Source organism: Camellia sinensis, unplaced genomic scaffold, assembly GCF_055761805.1.
Source record: "Camellia sinensis isolate YWXY unplaced genomic scaffold, ASM5576180v1 Unanchor1, whole genome shotgun sequence".
Classification (NCBI taxonomy): Eukaryota; Viridiplantae; Streptophyta; class Magnoliopsida; order Ericales; family Theaceae; genus Camellia; species Camellia sinensis.
In genome coordinates, this window is record NW_028128987.1 from 11,511,899 (window position 1) to 11,538,645 (window position 26,747).

General features: G+C 34.3%; 1 protein-coding gene across 2 annotated transcripts; it reads right to left on the reverse strand.

The window, feature by feature from the left end:
• Positions 1–40: 40 nt before the first annotated feature.
• LOC114274755 (E3 SUMO-protein ligase SIZ1) lies at positions 41–23,213 on the reverse strand. 2 transcript variants are annotated; one of them, XM_028216758.2, is made up of 18 exons: positions 23,058–23,213; positions 22,778–22,913; positions 20,953–21,033; positions 20,042–20,084; positions 14,180–14,252; positions 13,799–13,958; positions 11,626–11,759; positions 9,413–9,481; positions 9,240–9,327; positions 9,074–9,149; positions 8,127–8,200; positions 7,820–7,927; positions 6,766–6,927; positions 3,653–3,757; positions 3,434–3,514; positions 2,157–3,348; positions 412–821; positions 41–317 (listed from the first exon to the last, which is right to left on the reverse strand). In XM_028216758.2, the coding sequence occupies exons 2-17, from the start codon at positions 22,811–22,813 to the stop codon at positions 691–693; spliced, it is 2,613 nt and encodes an 870-aa protein (XP_028072559.2). In that variant the 5' UTR covers positions 22,814–22,913; positions 23,058–23,213; the 3' UTR covers positions 41–317; positions 412–690. The 2 variants fall into 2 exon arrangements, with proteins under 2 accessions (XP_028072559.2, XP_028072617.2); XM_028216816.2 differs by having other exon boundaries at positions 22,778–22,933; positions 23,058–23,209.
• Positions 23,214–26,747: the final 3,534 nt, after the last annotated feature.

The following is a 26,747-nucleotide window of genomic DNA, read 5'->3' on the forward strand; positions in this document are numbered from 1 at the left end:
GGAAATATCCAACAGCAATAACTAAAACTCGTCCCAAAAAAAAGTCTGAAAGATCCAACATTTCTATAAATTATTCAATCAGGTAAGGTGAAGAAAATTTACATGATCTATTTTGCTCGTCATAAATAGAAGACGAAAAAATCAAAGGAAAATTTGTGTTTACTTTTGGGGACTCACCCCCTATATCCAAAGGTCATGCAACCATCGGATTTGTTCTCAATTTCACATTAAAAATAACTGTCTATTGTACAATTTATCAGAGCATGGGACCTGCAAATCACCACGCGGAGAGAAAAAAAGAATTTTCAAACCAAGCCCTGTTAAGAAAAAAGAAAAATAGAGAATTAGTAACACAACAAAATGGGTGCTCAAAGCTGGACATTTAAATAAATAAATAAATCTACAACTCACCAATAAAAAGAATTCCTGAAGCAACGGCACACTTCTAAAGCAGAACACTTCATTGCTAAAATTTGTCCCGCTATGCTATGCATGCCTTGCAGCAACTGAGACTACTCACATGGGCAAAAATGTTTCTCAGCTTTCTTCAATTTACAAGTATAAACCAACTGGGCAGTAAAGACAACAGATCTCTGAATCTTTCCAGGAATTGAATTCTTCAAGACGGGGGGTTCCAAACAGTTCTCTATTGTTGCAGCATATACTCCCAGAAACCAATGTCCAACTAATCTAATCAGAGTCTGAGTCAATAGAAAGATAAAATCGTTTTACAGTACGTCGCTGGCGAGGAAATGGGCTATCGGATCTTTCCCTGCTTGTCTTGCCAGATCTGTTGTCATTCATTCCAAGAAGCAAAGAAGCTGCATAAAGTGTTAGTGTGAAGGAAGTTAAACTAAATTAGGCCTCCAAGTATACTATGAAAAGATATTACGAATTAGCGAAAAAGGAAAAAAATACAACACTAAAATTCCATATTTGATGGGCTCATCAGAACGGGAATAAAAAGTTGGCATCAAATCGAATCCTCCCTTATAAGATCCTAGCTTTATAAATATGTAAAGAATATCGTGGGCGGAAAAATCTACCAATAATAGTTACTAACCAAAATGGCCAGTTTATATCAGATCTGACATACAAACAATCTAAGTTACACGGACTCGGGAACGAGTATCGGGTGCATGTCAGAGCATCAGACTTTCATAAACTTAAGTCCTAAGATATTTGGATATGTATCCAAAAATAGGATACGGGTACGGGGACTCATTATAGACATATATGTTACATATTATACAATATTCTTAGATAAGATGTAAATTATGTAGAAATTTACTTGAAATTAAGTCAGATTTAGAAAAAATGTGAAGTTTCTTTCTTTCATCTATGTTGAGATTATAAATGTTTCTTTTTTAGCAAATTTGAGCCTCTTATTCTTCAAACATTTTGAAAAGTTGGAGGATCCAAGTGTCTAAAAATTGCATACAAGTGTCGGACCATATCACATACCCTTCCTTACCCTTGTCATATCCAATGGATACAAATACTTTGGGGGAAATAGAAGAGTCCATGTAACAAAGCAAACAATAAACCATTCATTTCAAGGTTCAACTCAACATTGTCAGTTTCCTATTTTCCATTTACAAAAACCAGAAAACAAGTTTTTTAAAAATAAATAAATAAATAAAACAGAAAATTTGTTTGGTGTGCAAACGTGTTTTCAAAACCAATGAAAACAAAAACAAATAACCATGTTTGGTGAGTTGCCAGGCTTGGTGGCCTGAATGTTGCCGGCTGTCGCGAGGTGATTGTAAGGACACCGAAAGGTGGCCAGCCAACTAGTTTCTGGAGTGTCACTGGAATGGAGATCTAGCCAGAGGTCGGAGTGAAATTGTTTTGAAAACAAGTAAAAACACATTTTTTTCATTTCAAAAATCTTGGAATCAATTCCCACTTATTTGAAACCAAAACAATACACCAAACAAGTTTTCGTTCCCAAATTTCAAAAAAAAAAATGAATAGGGAAAGAGAAAACAGGGAACGGAAGCATTACCAAACGACGCCATGTTGCTGACGCAAGCACATTTTTCTCAAAAGTGCAGCCAAAATATACCATTTCAAAGAACTAATGAGCACACGCATGAAAAAAAGAATGGAAGGAAGAAAGAAAAGAAAAGCAAAAGCCAAAAAACGACACATACCAGTGTCTGTCAAAGAATCCATGGGCCTTTCCTTGGATTGTAATTGCTGCTGTGACTTTACTCCATTTGCAGCCGCAGATTGACCACTAGTGCCACCACCCCCAAGTCGGAGAGAAACCCAATCCTCAGACTCATCAGGTTGATCTCTCAAATTAGGCTGCATCAAGGCATCAGAAGGCCTTGTAGGAAGAAATAATTGAAGAGGGGGATCATCGCCACCAAATGGCAGTGGATTATTAATTAATCTATCATTTAAATCAGCATTTGAATGATCAATCGAAGACTCAGGGACAGGACCAGCGGACCCCATGGCAGGCTCTAGAGTAAATGAGTAGTCATTCATGGAAGTAGGACAGTTAATGGAACCATGCTGCAAATCGAGTAAGGCATCCGAGACATCCGCATCTGAACCAAATAACTGGAAACTGGGACCCGCTTGACTTCCAGGAGGTAAAGACCAGATTGGCATCCCAAATTCATCATCATTAGTATTGAAAAGACCGAGGCATGAACTAGCACCGGTACCAAGAGCAGGTTCTTCAGGATATGGATCAGGAATTCCATGTTGGGGAAGTGGGAATGCAACCCCATTAGTATCAGTTTGATTGTTCTTGTAGACAGAAGAAATCAGGATGTCGTTCTCTTCCTCCGAATCACTGAGAACAATGACTTCTGCATTGGCTAATGGTGTAGAATTGTGGTTGGTAAATCCATAAGTAGGGTCAATATTCAGAGACATTGAATCGAGTTCAATCCCATTGTTGGTCGAAAAATCAAAATTTCCGCCACCATCCTGATTGACACTAGCATCATCACCATCCCTGCCACTTCCCGTTGCGCTACTGCTCATTGGGATAACATTGTGACCATTGTTTTCAAACTTTTCTAATCTATTACCGGAAGAAAGAGCATGCAAATCTTCGGGTTTACTGACTTCCCATAAACCATTCCGGTTCTTCCTGATTCCGAGTTTCAAATTGGCATGACCTTCAGAAACACCTTCTTGTTTGACGTGCTTGAACGCTTCTAATCTAGATTTAACTTCTTCATTCATAGGGGCACAAAGAGTGCCATCAGGGAAGTGCCACATCCCAAGATCACCAAGCTCCCTATGATCACTTTCCGCCTTTGCACGCCAAGAACCATCAGGCTTCACCTCAATGTCTGCCACGTCTTCTCCAGAATTCCGCATCTGTATCACAAAATTACAACAAAGCATAAGCCCTATGTACCAAAAGATCAACGATGGACTTGATTAAATTTTCCGTAGGTGATACCTTAGATGTAATGCGATTGAAATATGGGTCAATGATGATATTCTCCAGACAGTAATTCTTGAGACAAATGGGGCACTGCCACTGCAGCAGACAAAGAGCTTGCTAAGATATAAAAACATGACTAAAAGAGAAGGAAAAAAAAAAAAAAGAAGGAAAAATCTCACATACATTCCAATAAGAATACCAATATACATATAGAACATATTGTTAGATGCTTGCCTTTCTAGATCGTTGGTTCATTTCCACAAAAACTTCAAGGTCAAAACAGCCCATGTGGAGACAAGGTTTGAATCTTCCAGCAACCTTCATTCTTAAGCCACTCATCTACAGCATATATGTGCAGGGGGGAGAAAATCCCAAAAATAATTATCTCCATATCACAATAAAAAAATAGAAGCTTCAACACCGATGCCATAAATGCATTAATTAATAATGCCTTGACCTCACTAGTGGTCTCATGTAATCAAGGTATAACATAAATAAAAACATACTACATTGCCGACACAAAGCACAGATATACAGATTGATATCAACCTAGATACCAATTGAACTACAATCCCAGGGAAATAAGGGATACTGCAGAATATTGGGTTCTTTTTATTCCTCCTTATCAGTTATTTCTGAAAGACAAAGGGTTGTAGGAAGCATGACACTTCAAAATGGGTGCTGCGTCAGTGTCCAACACGTAGTGGAGCACAAATATACAGATTAATATCACACTAGAATCTCGATACCAATTGAACTACAATCCCAAGGAAATGAGGGATACAGCAGAAAATTGGATACTTTTTTATTCCTTCGTACCAGGTATGTCTGAAAGACCAAGGGTTGTATAGGAAGCACAGACACTTCAAAATGGGTGTCATACTAGTGTCCACACGTATTTGAGACTAACGTGCCACGAACACGCATGTCTACATGTCAGACATGCCACGTGAAGTGTCATTTGTTTTGCAAGAAACATTGGGGACACTTCATGAACACGTGTCCTGTGTTGGCTTACTTTTGTTTGTTAGGTTACAGTTCATGCCCACTCGTCAAGAACCCCCACCCGCCTTGAGTGGCAATTCTTCCTGTCAAAACCTCCTTCAACTGATTCAACTTCAAGTGATTCAGTCACTAAGAAAGTCATATGCCTCTCCTACAATCCGAGACATTTCCTTTGAATAGAGGCGCATACTAACTTGCTTCTCTCATACCACCGTACTAAATACCGGTTTCCACCTATTTTATTTGCCTTTGTCGATTGCCTATTTGCACTTTGAAGTCCTTATTCTCAATTGCAAGAGGAAGACCAACTGCTCTTATCCAACAGCTTCTATTTGCAGAACAGCTATAGCGTAACTACCGCGATTTGCTTACATGCTTGTTATAAGAATTCCTTATTCTCTTTGATACTCCCTATGGATTCTTTATTCTGGGCTAGGTAACCAAGTCAGTATTCTAGCGGAGCTCTTGAAGGGGGGTGGGGGGGGAAGACTAAACGTGTAATAAAAAGGCTTATCTATATCGTTTGTCCCCCCTGAAGCACCGCGACCGTTGCGACAGGTAAACTGTTTGAGAGCCTTGCATGAGTTTCGCGAGAACGACAAGAGAGAGCGATTGAGAGACTTAATTACAACTGTTAGAGATTCGCATTAGCATACTCGATATCGAACAGATCAATTGCAAGGGAGATCTAGATTGAATAAAGACGATCAATTTATGTGGAAAGTAGAAAAAAGTAAAAATACACCTATATATGCATTGATGTCTTTTTATATCTTTGTGCCAAAAATTCATATTCATATATATAGGCTATAGCAAATAAAAATATAAAAAATAATAATAATAATAATAATTTTTTGTCGTTTTCCTGTCTTGTTTGTATCTTAATTTTTTCAAAACGTCTGTCTTTTGTCTATGTCCATGCCCGTGCTTCTCAAGAAAAAAAACATATTAATGGCAACTCATTCAAAATTCTACTCTATTTGGGAAGTATTAAGATGTTAATTCACTACAGATTTAAACATGTAAAATTAAGCATTCTCACCACACCTACACTCATTTTATGAATGTGCTGATTCCTAATTACCCCGCATTTTGTCATGTAAAGCATTGTTGGCCTTATAACTTGTTTTATAAAAAATTTCCATTGACGAATATCACACTAGATAGTGGTGTCACTGTTTTTTAAGAAAAAAAATTCATTAATTGCAACGAATTCAAAGTTCTACTTACTTTTGGGAAGTATTTAATAAGATGTTTAATTCACTATGTAAAATTAAAGAGTAAAATTATGTATTCTCAACTTAGCTACACATTTTATAAACGTTTCCCATGCAATAACGTTTGTGTTTATAATTTTCTATTTATGTTTACAAAGATTTTGAATTTTCTAAACAAAACCTTGCTTGGAGTTTATTTTCATTTCAAAAATATTAAAAAGAATTTACAAAATTTACTAAATTCTTTTTAAAAAAATTAAATTCATTTTGAAAACAAGTTTTTACTCCTTCCTCCCACCCTCTCCGGCCACCACCCACAATGCCCATTACCACTGCATGCCACCTGCAATCTGCTTTGGCCACCACCTCCCTGACAACCACCTTCAACCACCACCAACCCGCCTCCCGCTGATTGAAACCTCTTCAACCACTTCTTGTTTTCAAAATGAGTTTTTGAATCACATGTAGCAAATATGTTTTTTGTTTTCATATTCATTCCCAAAAAAAAAAAATGTTTAATGTTTTCTGTGAACAAAAACAGTAAAATGTAAATATTGCCAAACAATATCTTACTGTTTAGCATTTATGTTACAAAAAATTTGAAAACCATTAACAAAAACTTGTTTGCTTCCTGTTTTTGTCTGTAAAAAATATAAACTATTTACAAAATTTACTAAATTCTATATACAAAAAAATGTAATCTTTTTTTGTAAACAAGTTCACATTCCTTCCTTCCTCCCACCCACCCCCACCCCCACCCCCCTCTGGCCACAATACTACCATCAGCACAGCCAGCCAACCACCACCGTCCACCACCATCAGCAACCCCCCTCCTACCACCACCGGCAGCCACTACCTCCGGGGGAGTCCCTCCACCCCCTCAGGCCACCCCATTAGCTTTCAAAACAAGTTTTTGAAAACATGTGACCCAAATCTTTCGTTTTCATTTTTACCAAAAATAAATATAAACATGTTTAATGTTTTCTATAAACAATAAAGAATAAATTGTAACCATTACCAAATAGCATTACCAAAAAGTTAAGTGTACCTTTCAGTAAAGAGCAAAAAGTTACAAACACAAATACAGAAAAGAATGTCTGCATTGACAAACACAAAACTACTTACAGGACAACGTAAGTTGACAGGAATAAAATCAGCAACAATTTCCAGATCACTGTCACTATCAGCATTCTCCATTTCAGTTCCACCACCAACACAACGGCGAACACGAGAAAGAGCCTCTTCAAATTGTTCATCATCTGACTCCTTGGGTATCAAGTTGAGAATCTAGACAACAAAATAAAAACAAAATAAACAAAAATCAAGTAAATATTTTATTTTAATTTTTTTGGCAGCTGTGTGTTTAGGAAAAAAAAGGCAATGAATCTTTGGAATCCAGTTAGTGCACATTTCTTCTGTGATCATAGGTTCCTAAAATGTTCATAAAAACAAACACAAAAAATAAAAACAAAAATATTTAAAAGATAATTATTCAGACACAATTATAACAAATACTACCTCCCAAACTACACAAAATTAGATCCAAAATAATCGCGAGAACTATCACAGAGGCAAAACATTTCAATCAACTGATTCATAATTAAATACTAGCAAGGTAAATCCTGTACTATTAACAAAAATCCATAGAAAACAGACAAAACAGTATTTTTTTTTAGGTACATCGGAAAATAAGACAAAACAGTATTACAATTATATCCAGCATTACATCAGAAAACCATAGAGAACAAACAGGACAGTACGTAGCAATTAATTTAGATGGCAACAAGTAACTGTAACAATGATATGTTAACTTTATTACCTCCATTTTTATTGAGATTTATGAATATAAACACATGCTTGCAAGACCATAATGAAGGTCAGTTTATAAGAATTCCTCTACCGGTATAAACAGATGCAAACTAACTACAGAAAAAATGTAGAGACACTGCAAAACTCTTCAAATGCAAATTTAACCACAAAAAGAACTTGTAAACACCAACAAGATTATTAAACAGAACAAACAGTAAAACAATCCCAGGGAGTGATAACAATACACAGCAATCAACAGCATCTAGATTGCATTTCCTATTTCAAGCCATAACTGAAAGAACTTGATGTCATACACAAAAGACAGACTCATAATTATCTCATGTCTTAATATTGAAAGAGTTCAAAATACCTGCTGGACAGTACGTCGCTTCACAATTCTGACCCCCAAACTAAACACTCGAGAATCACATCCTGTTAAGGAAATTTTATTAATTCCGTCTCTGGTGAATGGTGTGATCTGGCAAAACAATAAGAAGTAAGCTAAGACCAGTAATAGTTAAGGCTATTAAAAACGCCAGCATCCAGCTAACTGAAGAAAAGTAGTAAAAACATTTATGCATAAAAAAAATCACAAGTAAATCTATTTCCTCAGAAATATTTAGGCATGAAATAATTCAACAGAATGATTGGCAGCTTAACAAAGGGGAATAACTCACAACAGGGCCATCATCACGACCATTAGCCCCTAGCAATTGCGTGCCAGGTCTATTAATTGCCCGCACCAGCACACCTGTAAGGCCATAGACAAACAAAAACAAAAAAGGACGAGAACAGCTTGTGATTATCCTGTACAAAACCAGACAAAAAAACCACAAAATTTCTATATATGTGAGTGTTTATGAAGATCATAACATCCAAAGCACATACGGTTGTTTGATAGAGTGATTGTTGGAAAACCTCAATCTGTCAAGGATCAAAACTATGGGCTCAAGTCTATAAGTTCTTGTGCTAAATTTTGAAGATTCCCTCCGTCAAGATATAGAGGCTACTCTAAGGTGGAGGTGGACCATGAAAAGGGAGCAGTGGTACCCTAGGCTGAGCTGTTCAGTGAGGTGCTTAGTGGGAAGGATGGCATCAAGTCCCATTGAAAAAGCACTGGGTGTGTGCAATGCCCACCAAAGCAGTGTCAACATCAACTGCTACATTCAGAGAGAATTTATAATTTGGGACAAAGGGTTCAATTGCTAGCTAATTGGGATTACAAGTGGTACAAGGTGAAGGAAACTGTATAACTATTTTGCTGCATTCTGAAATCTCTGGAGGACAATAGAGCCAGCTCTGCTGTACTTTTTGGATTGTACAATAGGCTATACCATATGCCTTTGTTATGACCCAAAGTAATCTTGGTTATGAATCAAAGCGTATTGGTTGGGGACTCCAAGTGCAAAGTTGCCAACTCAGCAGAGTATGCAAAGAACTACATTAAATGTTTGATGTGCAGGATAAATTTTGACAGCTTAACAATTTTTACAACTGCAGTTTCTTAATTTTTTTAATAGAAATTATTTTATTTTAGAGAAAATATCACAGCAATAGAGTTTCCAACCTTCCACCTGCAGGCAACACAAAATTTAATTACTGAAGCAAAATTAGCATAGCGTACCATTGACCTGTAGGTCGGCATACAGTGGCCACTGCATCCTAAATGTAACCTTGTCATTGAGAAGCATACACCAAGCCTGTATCATAATTATGCATAAATCATTAATATATCTAAGCCGCTGATAGGAAACCTTTTATCATGAGCTAGTGTAATAAAATCAACCTACTTGAACGTCATACTCTTGTTTCAACAACAAGTCCTTGTCTGCCCTTGTAAGTTGAAATGTTTTCTCAATGCTCTGCGTCGGGTTGGTACTGAATTTTTTGGGGGGAATAAAAAAGGAAAAAAATTAATCATGACGACTACAAATAAATACATACATCCAAATCATGCACTAACCCATCTGTTGGAACACTTGTAGTAGTCAACTTAACAGGATACAAAGGATTTGCCACAGTCATCCAAAAGCTGCATAAAAACAAATAACAAGATTCAAAAACTTCTCGAGTATATTAGGTGGGCTTTAGGAGAGTGGGATACATTGAACCACCCAGACAAGTATTTAAGTTACAATGATCCAGATTTAAGAATGTTCAAATGTTCACAGCTGGCTTGACAATTGGTTCAAATTAACCCAAACAATCTGCTATCAAAATCTTACGACTCATGCATGTATCAATACAAATTGATGGACACAATTTAATTCACCTTTTACGATTCATGCATTTCTTGAAACTATCAAATGCGACATATTCTGATTCATTTTTCTCTCTTTTTTTCTGAATGTTTGAATACAACTTCTAAGAGTATTTATTGCGAAAATAACCAATACTTTGCATGATTTGTTGTTATTTTTGTGATCAAAGGGTTTAATTGGATCCCATAAGATCAAACCCAACAGATTCTTAACCATTTTTCTCTTTTTTTTTGTCCCTGGCAAAACGTCAAAATAAATCTTCTAAAGATGTTTAAGACGAAAGCAATAAATTATCTGTTGTTATTTTAGTGAAACAAACATAGTTTAGCATGACATGGATCAACTTAGTCAGATCCGAGAGTTCCACAACTTTTTTTTGAATAATAAGCCTACTTAAAGTGTTCTAGGTTTTAAAATACAACATTCAAACTTAATCTTTCTTCTTATTCTACTCTATTTAGAGCAATGTTACATGGACTTGGGTACATGTGTTGGGCATGGATATGTGTCCAAGTATCTTATTCATTTAATTCCTATGTCCAAAAGCACAAGGACGAGACAAAATATTCATATTTTTTAAAAAAAATATTCATATTTTTTTAATATACTTCTTTTATTTTCTAAGTTAAACTAGTGTTGACAAGATACTATAGAGTATATCATTGCATAATTTAATGATAAACTCAAATTACGAAATATGTTAGACACATATCCCACCCTGACCCAAGTGTAGAGTTAGACACGAGCATACATTAGCATGGTACATGTAACATAGATTTAGGATTCCTGTCATTTTTAATAGTTTGTACCGAATCTTACGATTTTCGATTCAATTCAATTCATGATTAATCAAATTAGGATTCCGATTCACCATACAATTCTCAATTTACAATATCAAAATTAAGTTTTTTAACTTCTGTTTAATGCTGGGAAAAAAAATCGCATATTATTTATAATAACAGGCTTTAAAGCAATATCAAAATTGGAGGAAATATACAAATGAGACAATTTAATGCAAGTTCAAAAAATAGTTGCCAAGTCAAGATTTATTATATAATAATAATGGTCCAGTTATTTATGTAAGGGGTAATACTATGATACACACCCTTTTGTGGGATTGATTCCCACAAATGCCATAACTTAATCCTATGGGAGTCATAACTAAAAATAAATTGAGTTATAACCAAACACAACATCACATAACGTATAACCAAAGAACTCTTGGATCATAACCAAAATAATGTCATAACCAACATCACAATGAGTCATAACTAACACCACAATGTGTATAACCAAGTCCTAACCAATACCTCAATAAGTCATAACCAAAGACTACAAAGGTCGTAACTGGGTGCATATGTACCATAGAATTTTCCTTATGTAAGATCATGACCAACAAATCGAACTGAAGAATCACAGATGAGCTAAATTTTTAATAAAACTAAACTGTACTGAAAGATTGTACTAACCAAGCATACTTGCTAAATATAAAAATGGCCTAAAAGCAATAGCAAACTCAAATTACAGAAAAACCACAGTATGATTCTTTTCAAAGACTAACTAAATCAATGGCATGCTGATGAGAGAGAGAGAGAGAGAGAGAGAGAGAGAGAGAGATAGAGAGAGTCCATAAGTAGGATGAAGGTTGAAGAAGAAAATGTAACATAATACCAGTACAACACTACTTATCAAATTAAATAAATAAATAAATAGTAATAGCATTAAGAAAACATTTATGTTCTCAAAACAACCAAACCCCATCTGGAAAAATATAATGTTACCAACAATACCAATCATAGCAAACTTACATGCAGAAAACTTAAACATGCATCCACATACAGTCCAAAACATTAAAAAATATATATTTAAAAATTAAAATTTTAAAAATAAAGGAAAAATGACTGGCATTACATACGGATCAGCTCTACTGAGTCTACAGAGTTCACAATAGAAAATATCAGGAGGAGCAGGTAGAACACCCTCCATAGGTTTCTCTGGAATAATAACACAACCAATATGCTGCCACACCTGGCACCTCGGATCCTCACACTGCACAATAAACAAACAAGTAAAATTTAAAGTGTGTGCAATGCACTAAAGCAACCAATATGTACAAGGATGGGATGATAGCATATTTGTAAATTCTTCTGTCAATAAAGCACATTGAAATGGTCATATCTCAACAAGGCATTTATGGCATTTGTGGATCTTTAAATATTCTATGCAACACTCCAAGGAATTGAAAGAGTAAAATCTTCTTGTTGAAGAAACCAGTTAGCGTCTATTTCGTCTTTGTGGAGGAATTTAGGAGATAGCTAAGAAGCACGGACACGGATACAAATGCGGACATGGACATAGATGCAAACATGGGAATTTCAAAAAAAAAGAAGACACGGACATGGCGGGGACACGACAATAAAATATATTTTCATATATTTTTATTTGCTACCTAGAATAGATTAATATTATATCAACAAACAATCAATATTAACACAAAACGAACTCTAATTCTATATTTTTTGTAATAAAAATATACAAAAAAAAAAAAAAAACACTTGTAAATTAACATTTACAGTTTATATATTTTTTTATGCATGATCTATTAGGCATTTAAACCTAAGAAAAAAATAATAAACATTCAACATTCATCAAAAACACCAAAGAAAATCGGAGAAAAGACAAGTTGTCATGTCCCTAGTGTGTCCCCAAAGTGTCCCCAACGTGTCCTCTGAAAGTAAATTAATTAAATAAGGGAACATGCCATGTGACGTGACCCATACGTGTCCCCGCCGTGTCTGTGTGCCTGACACTGCTAGTCGTTTTGAAGTGTCAGTGCTTCATAGGGAGACAGTTTAAGGAGAATAATCCATAAATTAATGTCGGTAGTGGAGAAAGCAAATTGGTGTTGTTTTGAAGCAATTTATTAATTGGAAGTGAATGCTTGCGGATTGTATTAGGTATTTGGGACTTTCCTTTTGTACTAATTCTTTCTTTTTCTTTTGGTTGTATAAGGGTTGTAGCCCCTCAATAAATTCTCTAAGACTCCATTTGTTTAGAAAGAAACGGATGATAGAAAGTGAAGTGAAAGAAAGGAAAAAGAAACGAAAATTTATTTTCTTTCATGCATTTGAATAGATGGAAAATTTTGCAAAAAAATGATGGGAAAAAATGTAATCACCGCATAACATGGAGTTGTGGAGAGAAGCATGGATAAAGAGGGAAACAAAATAAGCATTGTAAAGTGTTGTGAGAAAAAATAAATTTCCCTATATATTTTGCGAGAAATCGTAAGCTTAATTAACATGTTAATTTGAGTCGTACATGAAACTTTAGTTTCCAGTACTTTCTAAGACTCTATCTAAACAAACACATAAAAAAATAAAAAATAAAAAATAAAAAAAAATGTATATTCTTTTTCTTTACTTTCCTGTATTCTCTATCTAACCAAACTGAGCCTAATACAATTTCTTTTTGTTGCTGATAAAAAATAAAAATAAAAAAGCGCTAAGAAACCAATCTATCAAATCTAATACAAAAGTGGAGAAAGAAAGTGAATCTCATTCACTTGGTGCCCTGGCAGTTGTAGGTCAATATATTAAATATACCCACAACCCAACCAAAGGGTCACAAACGGTGGAGACAGGAGAATAAAAGAATATGTTGTGATCATGATACATGAATGAGCTTGCTAGAGAAAAGTCACAATGCATCTATAACTACTAATGCTCGAGAAAATCCATTGTCAAAAGGCCATATAACTATTAATTATGTCCCCCACTAGATACTCAAGCAAGTAACTCTCATAATGACATACAGTGTCATAAACAATTCATGCATTGCATTACATTTGAGGAGGAAATCAAGAACAAAAAGTAAAAAATCAGAACTAAGAAAACTAAACCCAGCCACATGCTTATGGGAATTCAGAAGTAATACTACTTCTAACCTTCAAAATCAACCTTCATAAACATACAAGAGCCGCAAGCTCGAGGGATGGAGAACTGGGCAGCGGGGGAGATGGAGAAAGGGGGAAACGATGTGAGATATACAAACTTATATAGGAAAGAAAGTTGAGACATTCATATGACCTTAATCATTGAATCAGCTTGCAATGAACTTCCACATAGACAACGGATTTTATCCGTTGGATAAGAATCTTCAATTTCCTCCTTGAGCCTCACATTACTGCTATCTGATGCAGCTTGTCCTTTCGAAGCTAAATCAGGAGCTCCAGAAACCTTCATTTTCCTGGGGGAAAAAATGTTATGCATGTTCACGAGGTAACCAAATAAATTTTGAGCCAATATATGACATTATGGAATGAGAAAATGTTCGGCAACCATAGCAAGAAGTTCAATTTTATATCAAAACAACAGTGTATGGATCAAGAGGTAAGATCTTTAAAAAAGGAATTTTCCATAACTTACGATTTAATGCAAATGTAAGAATGTGATAAAATAAGAACAAACCTGAAAGTGTCATCTACTAGTTTTGCTACTTCATGCTTCCCAACAGCATTTTTCTTTGCCCACATACCAGAAACTGCAAAAAAGATGAGCAATTTGCTATTGGTCAGAGAAAATTGTTGTATCCAACATGCACCTTTAATTGTCACCCAAACAAAGTAGAATACTAGAAATATAGTAGTTAAGCCCACAAATAACACAACCCAGAGATAACAAAGCACAAACCAATCAAATCTTGAATACACATTTGCACTACTATACCAACCGTGGGGGGAAGAAGTGCTCATCCTTGGAGGTTTTTTAAAAGCTTGGATTTGGAATATAAGGGAGCATCATAAATACATAAGTTCCATGAAATTACACTACAGAACATAACTACAATCTGCATTACCAATTTATGAACTAGATTGCTTCCCTTTTTCTCACCTTGTATTATAAGTTATTCCCTAAATGTACACACTTAAGTTTATTGGAAAACAACAATATAGGACGTTAAAATTACAAGTGTTCATGATGAAAGCATGAAATGTAACTTTTTCCCAATACAACACAAGATCGCTACTAAACTTAAAAGATAGAAGGAAACCTAGGAAACAAAAAATAAGAAATAAAAATTGCATCAAATAAGTTGTGAAAATTATTATTTCAAAATCATTCCAGTGTGTTATTTCGATTGGCATGGAAACAGAAAGGGTAAGTTACAATGACACCCCCTGAGATTTCTGCTTAATACAGATTCCCCCCTCACGTTTGAAAAATTACATTCCCCTCTTTGAGGCTTGTAATCTCATTACAAATTGCCCCTGGATTGTTGATGCCATGTCCTAAAAAAATTTCAATTACCATTTTGCCCTTTTTCCTACAATTTATTCTTCCTATCATCATGACTACATTCTACAACTTTTCATCATTAAATTCTACCTGAACATATTCTTATTGAACAATGATATACAAACATAAATTTTATATAAAATTTTCAAACACAATGATATAGCTTAATGGTGACCCTTAGTTGCACGAAGCGGAAGCGGAAGCGGGAGCGGGAGCGGGGGCGGGAGTGGGAGCGAGAGCGTGGAAACGTGAGCATTTTTTAGGTTGGGAGCGCTTCAAGGAGCGGTAATATATATATATATATATATATATATTAATACACATTAGAATTTTTTTTATAAATGTTTTTATTTTAATACACATTAAATATTTTATTTATTTATTATATTTTTTAAATAATGTGTTATTGTTGACTTATTATTTTTATTTTAATTGATATATATTATAAATAAATAATTACAATAAATGAGGAATAATAAATTATGTTAAAATAAATAAAAAGAAATGTTAGATATTTTGTTTTATAATTTTTTTATTATATATGATTTAATTAGATTTCTTTTAAATAATTAGATGATTTATTTTATTCATTATTTATTAAAAAGGTAAGAAATAATAGTTTACAAAAATTATTATTATATATGATATTTTAAGAAATAACAATTAGAAATTTTATTATATATATTATATATGATAAATTATACATATTTTTGAAAATGACTTTATCATGTATAATATAATACATATGTATATATATTATTATATATATATTATATATATGATGAATTAAACATAGAGACGGAGAGAGAGAGAGAGAGAACAACGAACAGAGAGATGAAGAGGGAGAGAAGCAGAGACGAAGAAAAAGAGAGAAGCACAGAGACGAAAACAGAGCCGAAGACGATCGAGAGAGTGACGAAGATGATCGAAGAGCTCAGAGACGAAGATGATCGTGAGAGGAGTTTGACGAAGGCAATCAAAGCCCTACCCTCAGCACTGGTCCACTGTAAGTTCTCTCAACAACCCTTCTTCTTTCTCCTCTCATGTCGACGTCGAAGGCTAGGGTTTCTCTCTCTCTCTCTCTCTCTCTCTCTCTCTCTCTCTCTCCCCTTTACGATCCCATCTTGGACTGAATCGCGTTTCTTTCTCAAACAGAAACGTGATTCTTACACGTTTCTTTCTAGGAAACGCGGAATCGCGATTCTTACTCAGAATCGCCTAAGAATCGCCACCTAGTTGCACGATTTCTACAACTAAGTGGTGACCTTCTACTTTAAAACAAAACACCCACAAACATGATTTATATTTACAACAATATCCCTATCACAACATTTTTACAATATTTTCTTGTATAAGTTTTTATATATGAATAGAATTTTTCATTTTTATTTCCACCATCATTTTTTTTTCTCGTCTATTCACCCACATTTATTACAGTATTACCAAACATCGTCATTTACATTATTACAGTATTACTGAATTTTTATATTTTTTTCATTTTTTTGTATTTGGCGAATTTAAAATAAAAATCACAAAATATTATACTTTTCAAATATATCTAAATTAGGTATATCTAAAAAAAATTTAAAAAAAAATTTGCTTAAAATATTTTTTAAAAAAAATCAGTAAAAATAAAAATTTTAAAAAAAAAAGAAAAAAAATTCAATTTTTTGTGCAAGGTTAAACCAAAGAAGATGATTGTTATTTCTCTTAAAATAACATGAACAAAATATCAACATTATTTTATTATTTTATATATGTATAAAGGCTAAGAGACAAATATGTCATTTTAATTTGATAGGAGAGCAAGTATAATTCTTCAAACGTGAGGGGGGGATCTGTATTAAACAGAAACCTCAAGGGATGTCAGTGTAATTTATCCAAACAGAAATATTTCGTAACTAAATAAAGAACTTGAAAATATCAAAGTTTTTAAAGGTGAATGCATAATGTGAGGCGTTTTACTCCTCATGAGGAGAGGCGTATGCCTTGAGACATTGAGGTGTAAGCATTTCAAATTTTGAAATTTTGTATTTAGTAGACAATTTAAATATTTTAAATTAATAAATAAATACATCAAAATTACTTTTTTATGTTTAAATCATCTACTAGACTAAGTTTAACAAGAACCTAAGACAAACTCTTCATATGCATACTCCTCGCATGCATATATGTAAAAGGCATACACAACGCACCTAAGGCGCATGTCTTAGACTGGATGCGCAAGCCTTTGTGGAGTAAATCCTAAAAATCAAATCCTTTAGGCGTTTTGCCTTAGCCTTGCCTCAAAGCAAGCATTGAGATGAGTCTCAGTAAAACCTTTTAAAACTTTGGAAAATATATAGAAATATTCAGAAAAATAAAATTAAGATCTATCTAAACTTATAAAATTAAAATAATTTGACTAATTTATAATTAAAATAATTTGACTAATATTGATCTTAACGAAGTCATTCACTTAAAAGAACAAGTGTAAAATACAAAGATCATTGTTACTAAGAACCACCAAAATTTGTTAAAAATTTTCAAATAATTTAATTCTATTAAACATGAGTGCAAATGAACAAGAAAGTGTGTAAGATTCCAACAAATAAGGTCTAAAAATTCAATTAGATAGTAGTAATAATGATAGTATTATCGTATTACTGAATTACTAATAATAATATTTATTAGCTATGAAGTAGGGACACCTCTCTGAAAGCAGCGTATGGGTGTCCGACACGTGTCGGACACGGACACGAACACGGATACGCGTCAGACACGTGGTGGACACGTGTCTGACACTCTATGGAAGGTGTCCCTTTTTTTTTTTTTTTTGAATTTTTTTGCAATCGGACACATTCAGAGACACGCTTGGACACGTTCGGGACACGATTCTGAACAAAAACCCTAGCTTGTTGGCAAACACAGAGAGAAGAGAAAAAAGGCAAAGAAGAACCTTGAACATGTTGAAGCTCAGGAGGGTGAAGTTGAAGCCCTAGATCGAAGTATGTCCTTCTTTGCATCGTTTTTCTTCTTCTTTCACCACTTCGAAGGTCGTCTCTCTCTGTGTGCTTTTCATCTCTCCGTCGTAGTTCGTCACTCTCCCTCTCTCGCAGTTCGTCTCTCTCTCTCTGTTTTTCGTCGTCTCCCCCTCTCTGCTTTCATCTCATCTCTCTGTCTCTCCCTTTTTATTTATTTTTTTCCTTCCCTTCTCATGAAAGACTCTCACTCCCTTTTTATTTATTTATTTCTTTTTATTCTCATGAAAGATTGAAAATACTCTTTTTTTATAACAAAAACCCTACTTTTTTATTTATTTATACTTGAGATCCCCCCCTCTTTTTTAATTTTAATTTTTTAATTTTTTTAATTTTCTTAGAGAAGAAAGGGGTGACAAAAGGCTACATTGACGTGATTAGAGACATGTATGAAGGGGTGGTGACCACTATTAGATCGCCAGCTGGAGAAACAAATGAATTTCCTATCACTGTAGGGTTACACCAAGGATCTACCTTAAGTTCTTATCTTTTTGCTTTAGTTATGGACGAGTTGACGATAAATATTCAGGATGACGTGCCATGGTGTATGCTGTTTGCAGACGATATTGTGTTAGTGGATGAGACTAGAGAAGGAGTTAACACAAAGTTGGAGATTTGGAGAAAAACTCTTGAATCTAAAGGATTTCGGATAAGCAGAACTAAGACAGAGTACATGGAGTGTAAATTTAGTAACAGTAACAATGAAAGCAGAGGAGAAGTGAAGATTGAGAACCAAGAACTGCCTAAGAGTGAACATTTTCGTTATTTAGGGTCGATTATCACAATAGCGGGAGAGATTGATGCAGATGTGGCCCATAGGATTAAGGCAGGATGGTATAAGTGGAGAAGTGCGTCTGGGGTATTGTGCGATAAACGAATACCCATTAGACTAAAAGGTAAGTTCTATAGAACGGCTATTAGACCAGCTATGTTGTATGGGACGGAGTGTTGGGCAACCAAGAAACAACATGTAGATAAGATGAGTGTGGCTGAGATGAGAATGCTAAGGTGGATGTGTGGTAAGACTAGACAGGACAGGATTAGAAATGAGTGTATTCGGGAATGGGTAGGAATAGCACCGATAGAAGATAAGTTGAGAGAGAATCGTTTGAGATGGTTTGGTCATATTCAACGGAGACCAACAGAGGCAGTAGTGAAGAGATGCGATACTGTAATAATAGATGGAAGTGTTAGGGGACGGGGTAGGCCTAGATTAACGTTGACTAGCGTTATAAATAGAGATATGAATCTACTTAATTTGACTAATGAAATGGCCTTTGATAGGGCCGCGTGGAGAAGAAGGATTCATGTAGCCGACCCCATTTGATGGGACTTAAGGCTTGGTTTGGTTTGGTTTGGTTTGGTTATATATATTGAACGTGTCCCCAGCGTGTCGTGTCCCCCCGTTTTTTGAAATTTTGCATGACCACGTGTCCGTGTCGTGTCCCGTGTCAGTGCTTCATAGTTTATTAGGATAAATAACATTGACCTCCTTTGAGAATTATGGTAATACTAGACACCTCCCCTGTGGTTTCTGAAATGACACTGGCCTGTTGTCAGATTTGTGGAGCAAATGTTGTTAATAGAGTGGCCTTTCACTATATTACTCTTTTCAGTTCATTAAAAATGTTTTTCTCCAAAGTCAACATAATCCACAACAAAATTGTTATAACCAATAATATTTTGCCACATCATCATTCAATCAAACAATTATACACCCTACCAAACTGTATCATCACCACTCCCTCCAACCACATTGCTCTGAACCACCTCCACTCGCCCAAACCACCAGTCCCTTCAACCCCCACCAAGAATCCCTCCTCTACAGCCCCAAACAACCACCCACATGGCTACCACCAAAGCCATCATCATTGGTTAAACCCCAGAGTCTTGTACCACCTCCACTGCCCAAACAGTCATACTTGATTAACACACAGAGGACTTGTAACAAGAATATATCCATCATATTTGAAGGGAGGGAAAAAAAGAAAAGGAGAGAAATAGAACCAGTTACCTCGTTCATCAGAAAGAATGGCTAATATCCGGTCTACAAGGTCCTACATAATCAATTATACACAAATCAGACCTAATATGCTTTTGTCATAATCCAACTAAAAAGCCCAATAAAGATTTAATGAAGATTAGAACAGACATACTCAACACACAGACAAAAATCAACTCATATGATGAGGTTAGAACTTCAATTTTGCTAATGAAAGGACAAATAAGCCTAAAGCTAAGTTTTTTCTACAAATAATCAAATAATATTCTGGCAGCTTGCCTCATGATAAACACATACAATAGATGGGGAGTTTTACTCAACTCCAAGCAAGCATAATGCAAAATCAACAAATTCTAGTCACACTGGCATATGAACAAATACCCATACAAGCTGTCACAAGTTAAGAAATGCGAAGTTACATTCATGAAGCTGAAAATGGCAAAGAGACAGGGTGAGGAGGTTAACAGGACAAAGGGAGGAGGGAATTTACCAAATGAAAGCTTGAATGTTATTGACAAACAATTTTCAACACTGAACAAATGGCTAATTAAATTACAAAAGATAAATTGCAAGCACACACATATGTAACCCCTAGAATGGTTGACAAATAAGAAAACTGGGACGTGAGATTTTCCCAAAACTAGAGGGCAAACTTCAGGTTCTCTGACATGCTTACATCAACAATGGAAATCCAAAATTCATCTCTTTTCAAGTGTTTTTTTTTTTTTTTTTCAAAATGCAAATGAAGTCAAATGAAACTTCATTAAGAGTTGAGCAAGAACAGAAGATAAGCATAAAACAATGTGCTGGAATCATTAGGCTTCCAGCCAATACTCTTTTAAGTTCACAAGATATCAACAACTAGTAGGTCATTCATGAAACTAAACCCACAAGCAATATAAGCAATATTCCAGATATCAAACCTGCTTCTTTCCTTGCTTTGAAAGACCCAGTTGATTGAGAACATCCTTGAGCTCCTTTATTCGAAATTCTGCCAATTTTCCCTATGAGAGAGAAGGGATGTCATCACAAACTCATTGCAGCAAAAAGCAGACGAAGTCTTCATACATCATACATGACAATAATACAAAAACTAGCTACCATGAGAACGACCAAAAAAAATGTGATAATTGAGGAAATATTATGACCAGAAGAAAGAATCAAATGAAAAGAGAAGGCATGCTATAGTTTTCTGCAATATAACACTCGTACCATTTCTGAACTTCAAATTGAACCTTAGCCCACCATTTGCTTGTAAGCAACCTTAGTGCCTTACTTCCCTTAGTAAGCCTAGTCTTGGATTACAATCATTATATTGTAATTGAGAATGTAAATTCCAAAAGGATAATTGAGAAATGAAGACCATTTCCAAATGTCTGTTAGGGAAAATGGTACCAGTTAACCAACGCAAGCATGCGATCCAGAACTAATGTGGGGAATAATCCCACTGAACACCATAACAATTTCATGCTAAAACAAATCACATCAGAATGGCTGCACTGATACTAAGGGCAAGGAACTAGATTTGGTGAATCAATGATTCTAGGTTGGCAACAAGAATAAGAACTGCAACATAACATGTTTATCTTCTATTAAGGACAAGACAAAAAATTGGTGATTCAATAATTTAGGTTATCAATCTCTAAACTTCATAACTACTCACTGCTATTACTTTTGGTAACTTTGAAAAGAAAAAGGAAAACAAATTAACGTGTTTTGATACAGCAGGGTAGTGAGAACATAATGCCGATCATCAACTTCAATATAAAATGCACTAGGAAACCTTGAATGAATATGAAATTTTGGAACCCAAAGGTAAGAGATAACTCCAAAGTACAGACAAATCTAGCAATTAAAACTACTTTGGTTTTCTAGCCAGTAGCCTATGTATAAGCACAAAAAAATATTTAAATAAAAAAAATGCGAGAATCTCCTAAAAATGATCTAATTATTATGCTGGCCCACAACTCAAATTTGACAATCAAAACACTAAAGAGAACAAACTGCTGCATACTTAGAAGAACAAAAATGAATACAGCAACCATAATTGGCACAGGCAATTTGCACTACATCGTGCATTAACACATTTTCTTTGCGAAACATGGATGTAGTTTTTCTATGAAAAATGCATATTAGTTTCCCAAAAGAAGTTTCCTATCTAGCTTGCTTTACATTCCAACACCACGACTTAATTGAGAGGAAGAAAAAAAAAATTTAAAAATATTCATTATTGTCATCAAACTAAAATGCTTTTGGTTAAAACTAACCAAGTATCTGAGCTATCATCTTCACTTCCCATTTGGTTTCTAGACATTCATTATGCAACAAAATCCTAGATTAGGCTAATTTCAACCAACAAAACAATTTTTAAAAAATACACATAGTGAAGAAATTCAGAACACACTTCACCAGCACACCAGATGTCATCATACTCAACAACAGCATCAACAAAAATACTGAATGAAATATTTGCCACAGAAAATTAACATGCCACAATATGGGCATGTCAATATGATTAATGAGCTGGTTCAATATAAAAATAATATGTGAAATTTGCATAATTGAACATGTTCAATATATAGACATTCTAAATAAAACACTGATCTTTTATCATGGAATTAAATTAAAATACTTACTAAATCATACTTCTTTTCTTCTACAGATGATTAACAGAAGCCCAATTGGGATGTAATCAAAATCATCATATACATATACATAATTCAAAACTAATGCAGAAAATGAAAATACCTTGCAACTAGTTATCAAATCCATGTCTGTCCTCATAATCAAAAGATAAACCCTCAGTTCTCGAACGCCGCAAAATCAACAAGCACAGCCATCCACGCAGCCCATGTTTGCCTCCAATTAACGACCGATCAAAGTTCTAATCACAATCATAAAACACTAAAAACACAGTTAATCGAATTACAATTAAGTATATAAATACATCATTCATATAAATTAAAACCCCAATCACCACAAATACAAGCATAAACAAATAAATATACATATGAGAATAAGTTCTTACAATTGTGAATTCGATTGATTGAAGGAGATTGAAGAAGCAGAAGGACGATTTGGCGATGAAATGAGGGTATTTAGCGACTCCACTTTGGTTTCTCTCTCCTCCCTCTCTCTCTCTCTCTCTCTCTGGTTTGGGTTTTTTTTTTTATTTAAATTATTTTGACCGAAACCAGCCTGAAGCTATCCTCCCCAAAGTTCCGGACTTTAATCCATTATGCAATCCGGTTTATTGTTTTCAAACAAATCCGGGTTTGGATTCTCTGTTGTCACGTGTACACTGTGGTGAAAAATGGTCCGACGATGGTTACGATTTGTGAGCGCCCCAAATGAAAAAGATAGATAAATTACAATTTCCCCCCTAAATTTTATTGTTTTTATGTTTTGGTTAAACATTTATAATTTTTTTTTAATTTACTCTCAAAACTAAAATTATAAAACCCATAACTTGAAACCTAAAATTCAAAATCCAAACTCAAAGACAAAATCCAAAATTCCAAATATTAACCATTGTCTGCAAATTTACCAACAAACTTCCATCACCTTTTAAATATTTGTATTTACCTCCAACATTCGCTGCATTTTTTATTGTCATCGTCTTTTAATGCCTTCATTTCACCGTCTTACTCTTATACCACGAACTCTTTTCACAGACACACAAACTCTTCTACCAACATAACACCACACCAAAAAATTCATATTTTTTATTTTGGGTTTTAGGTTTGAATTTTGTGTTTTGGTCATAAAATTTTAAGATAATGTTTTTTTATTTCTTCATCTAAAATTAGACCAAAGTCGATTTTGAAAATTTTAAAAAAAAAAATTGCAAAAATTAGAAGCTAAAGTAAGGTAAAAAAAATTTAAGGGTCAAAGTAAAAAAAGTAAAATCTAAGATGGCAAGGTTGTTTTGTAAAACATGTGGCTGCCAACTTAACATTTTCCATCCAAAATTTGTCAAAAATTGATTCTGAAAGTAAATTTTAAAAAAACACAATTTTATGGTCAAATTGAGAAAATATTAATTTAATAATCAAAGTAAAAAAATTATAAAACTTAGAGGGGTAAATGAATTTACCCTTAAAATTTTGATGTGGTTGTATGATTGAAAGAGTGCGTAAGGAAAAGTTAGGTAGTAATTTAAAAAGTTACTGGAAAATAAAATAATGTGATGTTAGTTATTTTTAAAATGAAAAAATATAGCCATGTCAATCGTATTTGAAGTTTTATTTGAGATCTCAAACCAAGGCCTTTATATTTGAAAAATTAAAGAATACCTTTAAATAGAAGTGGATGCATTTCACTGTTTTTTTACTTTTATGTTGTTTCATAAAATAAAAAATTATTGTTGATACTAAAATATGAAAAAACATATCGATGGAGGCAAAAGGAAGTAATTCGAAGGCAGAAGACATCATTCAAATCCATTCATAGCACTTGTGACATTAGGAGTAGCAATAGCAGTTAGGTTAATTTCTTAGGAGTATTTCATCTATAATTAGTTCTTAGTTTGTAATCACTTTGTTGCTTTTGTTTTTGCTTATTATAATCAAGTGACAAGTTCAATTCTATCTTGAAGTCCTTATCGGTCTGTGTTTGTTTATAATCACACAATTGCTTCTAAAGAAGTCATTGAATCTATCAAGGTATAAAACTTAATCACTTTGCTTGATTTTTATCTCTATTTTTGTGAGTTTTTGAGTTTTCTGTTAATTGACCTCTATTGATCTATCTACTCTAAAAGAAATTTATTAGCAATTCAAAGATCCACGATACAGCTTATGTTTGTCATGTGATTTACGTAGATGGTGAAAAAATGATTAAAATCGTAAGGTAATAAATATAGATTCATTTATTAACTTTATTAATTTTTCTTATTGTAAAATGAAATTTCATTTTTAATGCATTTTGATATACATAATTACTAATTAAGTTTGCAATCAATTTTGTTTTTTCAATTGATAATTGTTGGAAAAAATGGTTTTTATGGTGCCTTTAATGTAAAATTAAAGTAGGTCCCAGCCATTGATTGAGGTGGGATTAAATGAGTCTAGATTCTTTGTAAAAAAGTCTTTACACCATAAAAAAAAATGATGAAAAATCATTGAGAATTGAATGAGAAATTGTCTCATACATATGGCCTCATGAATGAAGTATTTGGAATTGTATATAACTACCAATCCTACATTGATTGTAGAGGAAAGCTTTGATGCGTATTTAAATCTCAAGATTACGAGAAGGACATAAGCCCTTTAGGGCATCCAAATTTTCCGAAGGAATGGAGTTATGGATGCTTCAAGGATGGGCTTGCACCAAGACTATGGTCCAAGTTAGTTATGGAAAAATCGCCACATGCGAGTACGTCACCCGCCAGCCCAAACCGGGCCGGGCTGGGTCCATGATCCACGGGTCGTGGGTCGGGGATCGTGGATCTTAGTTCTTGGATCTTGGGACTTGGGCTTGTGTAGCTAGCTTTTCATGTTTCTCGCAAGGGTTTAGTTTCCTCGAATACGATAGCCCTACGGTTCGGACTCCCGTGGTTTTGAATCTGAATTTGCAAGTACAATGTGAAATACATAAACACAAATGAGTCCAAATCCGGTAATTCTTCTGAAAAATTGATTGTGAATCAAAAATGCCAAAAATGGACTGAATTGCCAGATTTTAGAGTCGCCGCCTAAATATTTTTGAGAAATTTAGAAAACTCGTGACTCATACCAAAGGCCACTTTTCTGTCATCACCAAATTGTCTCGGCTGAGGAACTTAGGTATGAGAGGGGAAGGTCATGAATTGAGCACCCCACTCACCCGATCAAAAATTGGTCTCTACTAATCACGATGTGACTTTTATGAACATTATATGCTCCTGTTCTGATTACTATGCTAACTTACTATGTGAGGCACACAAGTATAGACTAAGTCACTCATTTTGGAATGCTTTGATTTCATGCTTTGTTTAAAAATAGTTTTGAATATGTGCAACTTGAAAAAGTAAGCTCATATATGCATTAATCAAATCATCCCAATTTGAGCAAATTAGCATTCATTCACAGACATTCAAACAAGTATATCAAATAAGCACTTTGCCTCATTGTAAACATACTTGACATGGTAACACTAACACATACAACATGCTAAAATAAGAAATGCTCACCTAGTACTCCAAGACAAGCCAAAGAAAACTGAAATAATTAGAAAAATTCATAATTCTAAATAATACAACATGATTAATGCAACGCATACAGCATGCAAGTAATAAGCTCGGCTACTAGCATGGCATGTGAGTCAATTCAAGACATACGACAAAGCACGTATTCGAGTAAAGAATTTGAAATTGACATTGAGTAATATGATGAGCCGAACCTTATGCGTGCAAACATGGCTATGTACACATGGAAAATGCTAAGGAAAACATGATACTATACAACCACGATAAGCTAAAAAATAAAAAGGAGAAAAAAATAGGGGTTGGAAGACATACACAAATTATTACATATTTGCCGTCACACAAGAGGGTCCGAATGAATGTCTTAATTAACTAACTATTACAATACCAAAATTTAACTAACTATTCTAACTAATTATTACAAATTGAACAAATCTAATTACACGGAATTAATTAACTAAGTAATCTAGCTATTACAAGCCCAAAGGATTTAACTATTTGATGAACAACACACTACTATTAAGCATAATTTAA

What these genes read in the sequence shown, in the direction of transcription:
- LOC114274755 (XM_028216758.2), bottom strand. Translation starts at nt 22,813, where the DNA reads ATGAGGACAGACATGGATTTGATAACTAGTTGCAAG. An exon ending in ATTTGATAACTAGTTGCAAG is followed by an intron (nt 21,034 to 22,777) that starts GTATTTTCATTT and finishes TCTCTCTCATAG; the next exon opens with GGAAAATTGGCAGAATTTCG. An exon ending in AAGCTGATTCAATGATTAAG is followed by an intron (nt 11,760 to 13,798) that starts GTCATATGAATG and finishes TTTATTGTGCAG; the next exon opens with TGTGAGGATCCGAGGTGCCA.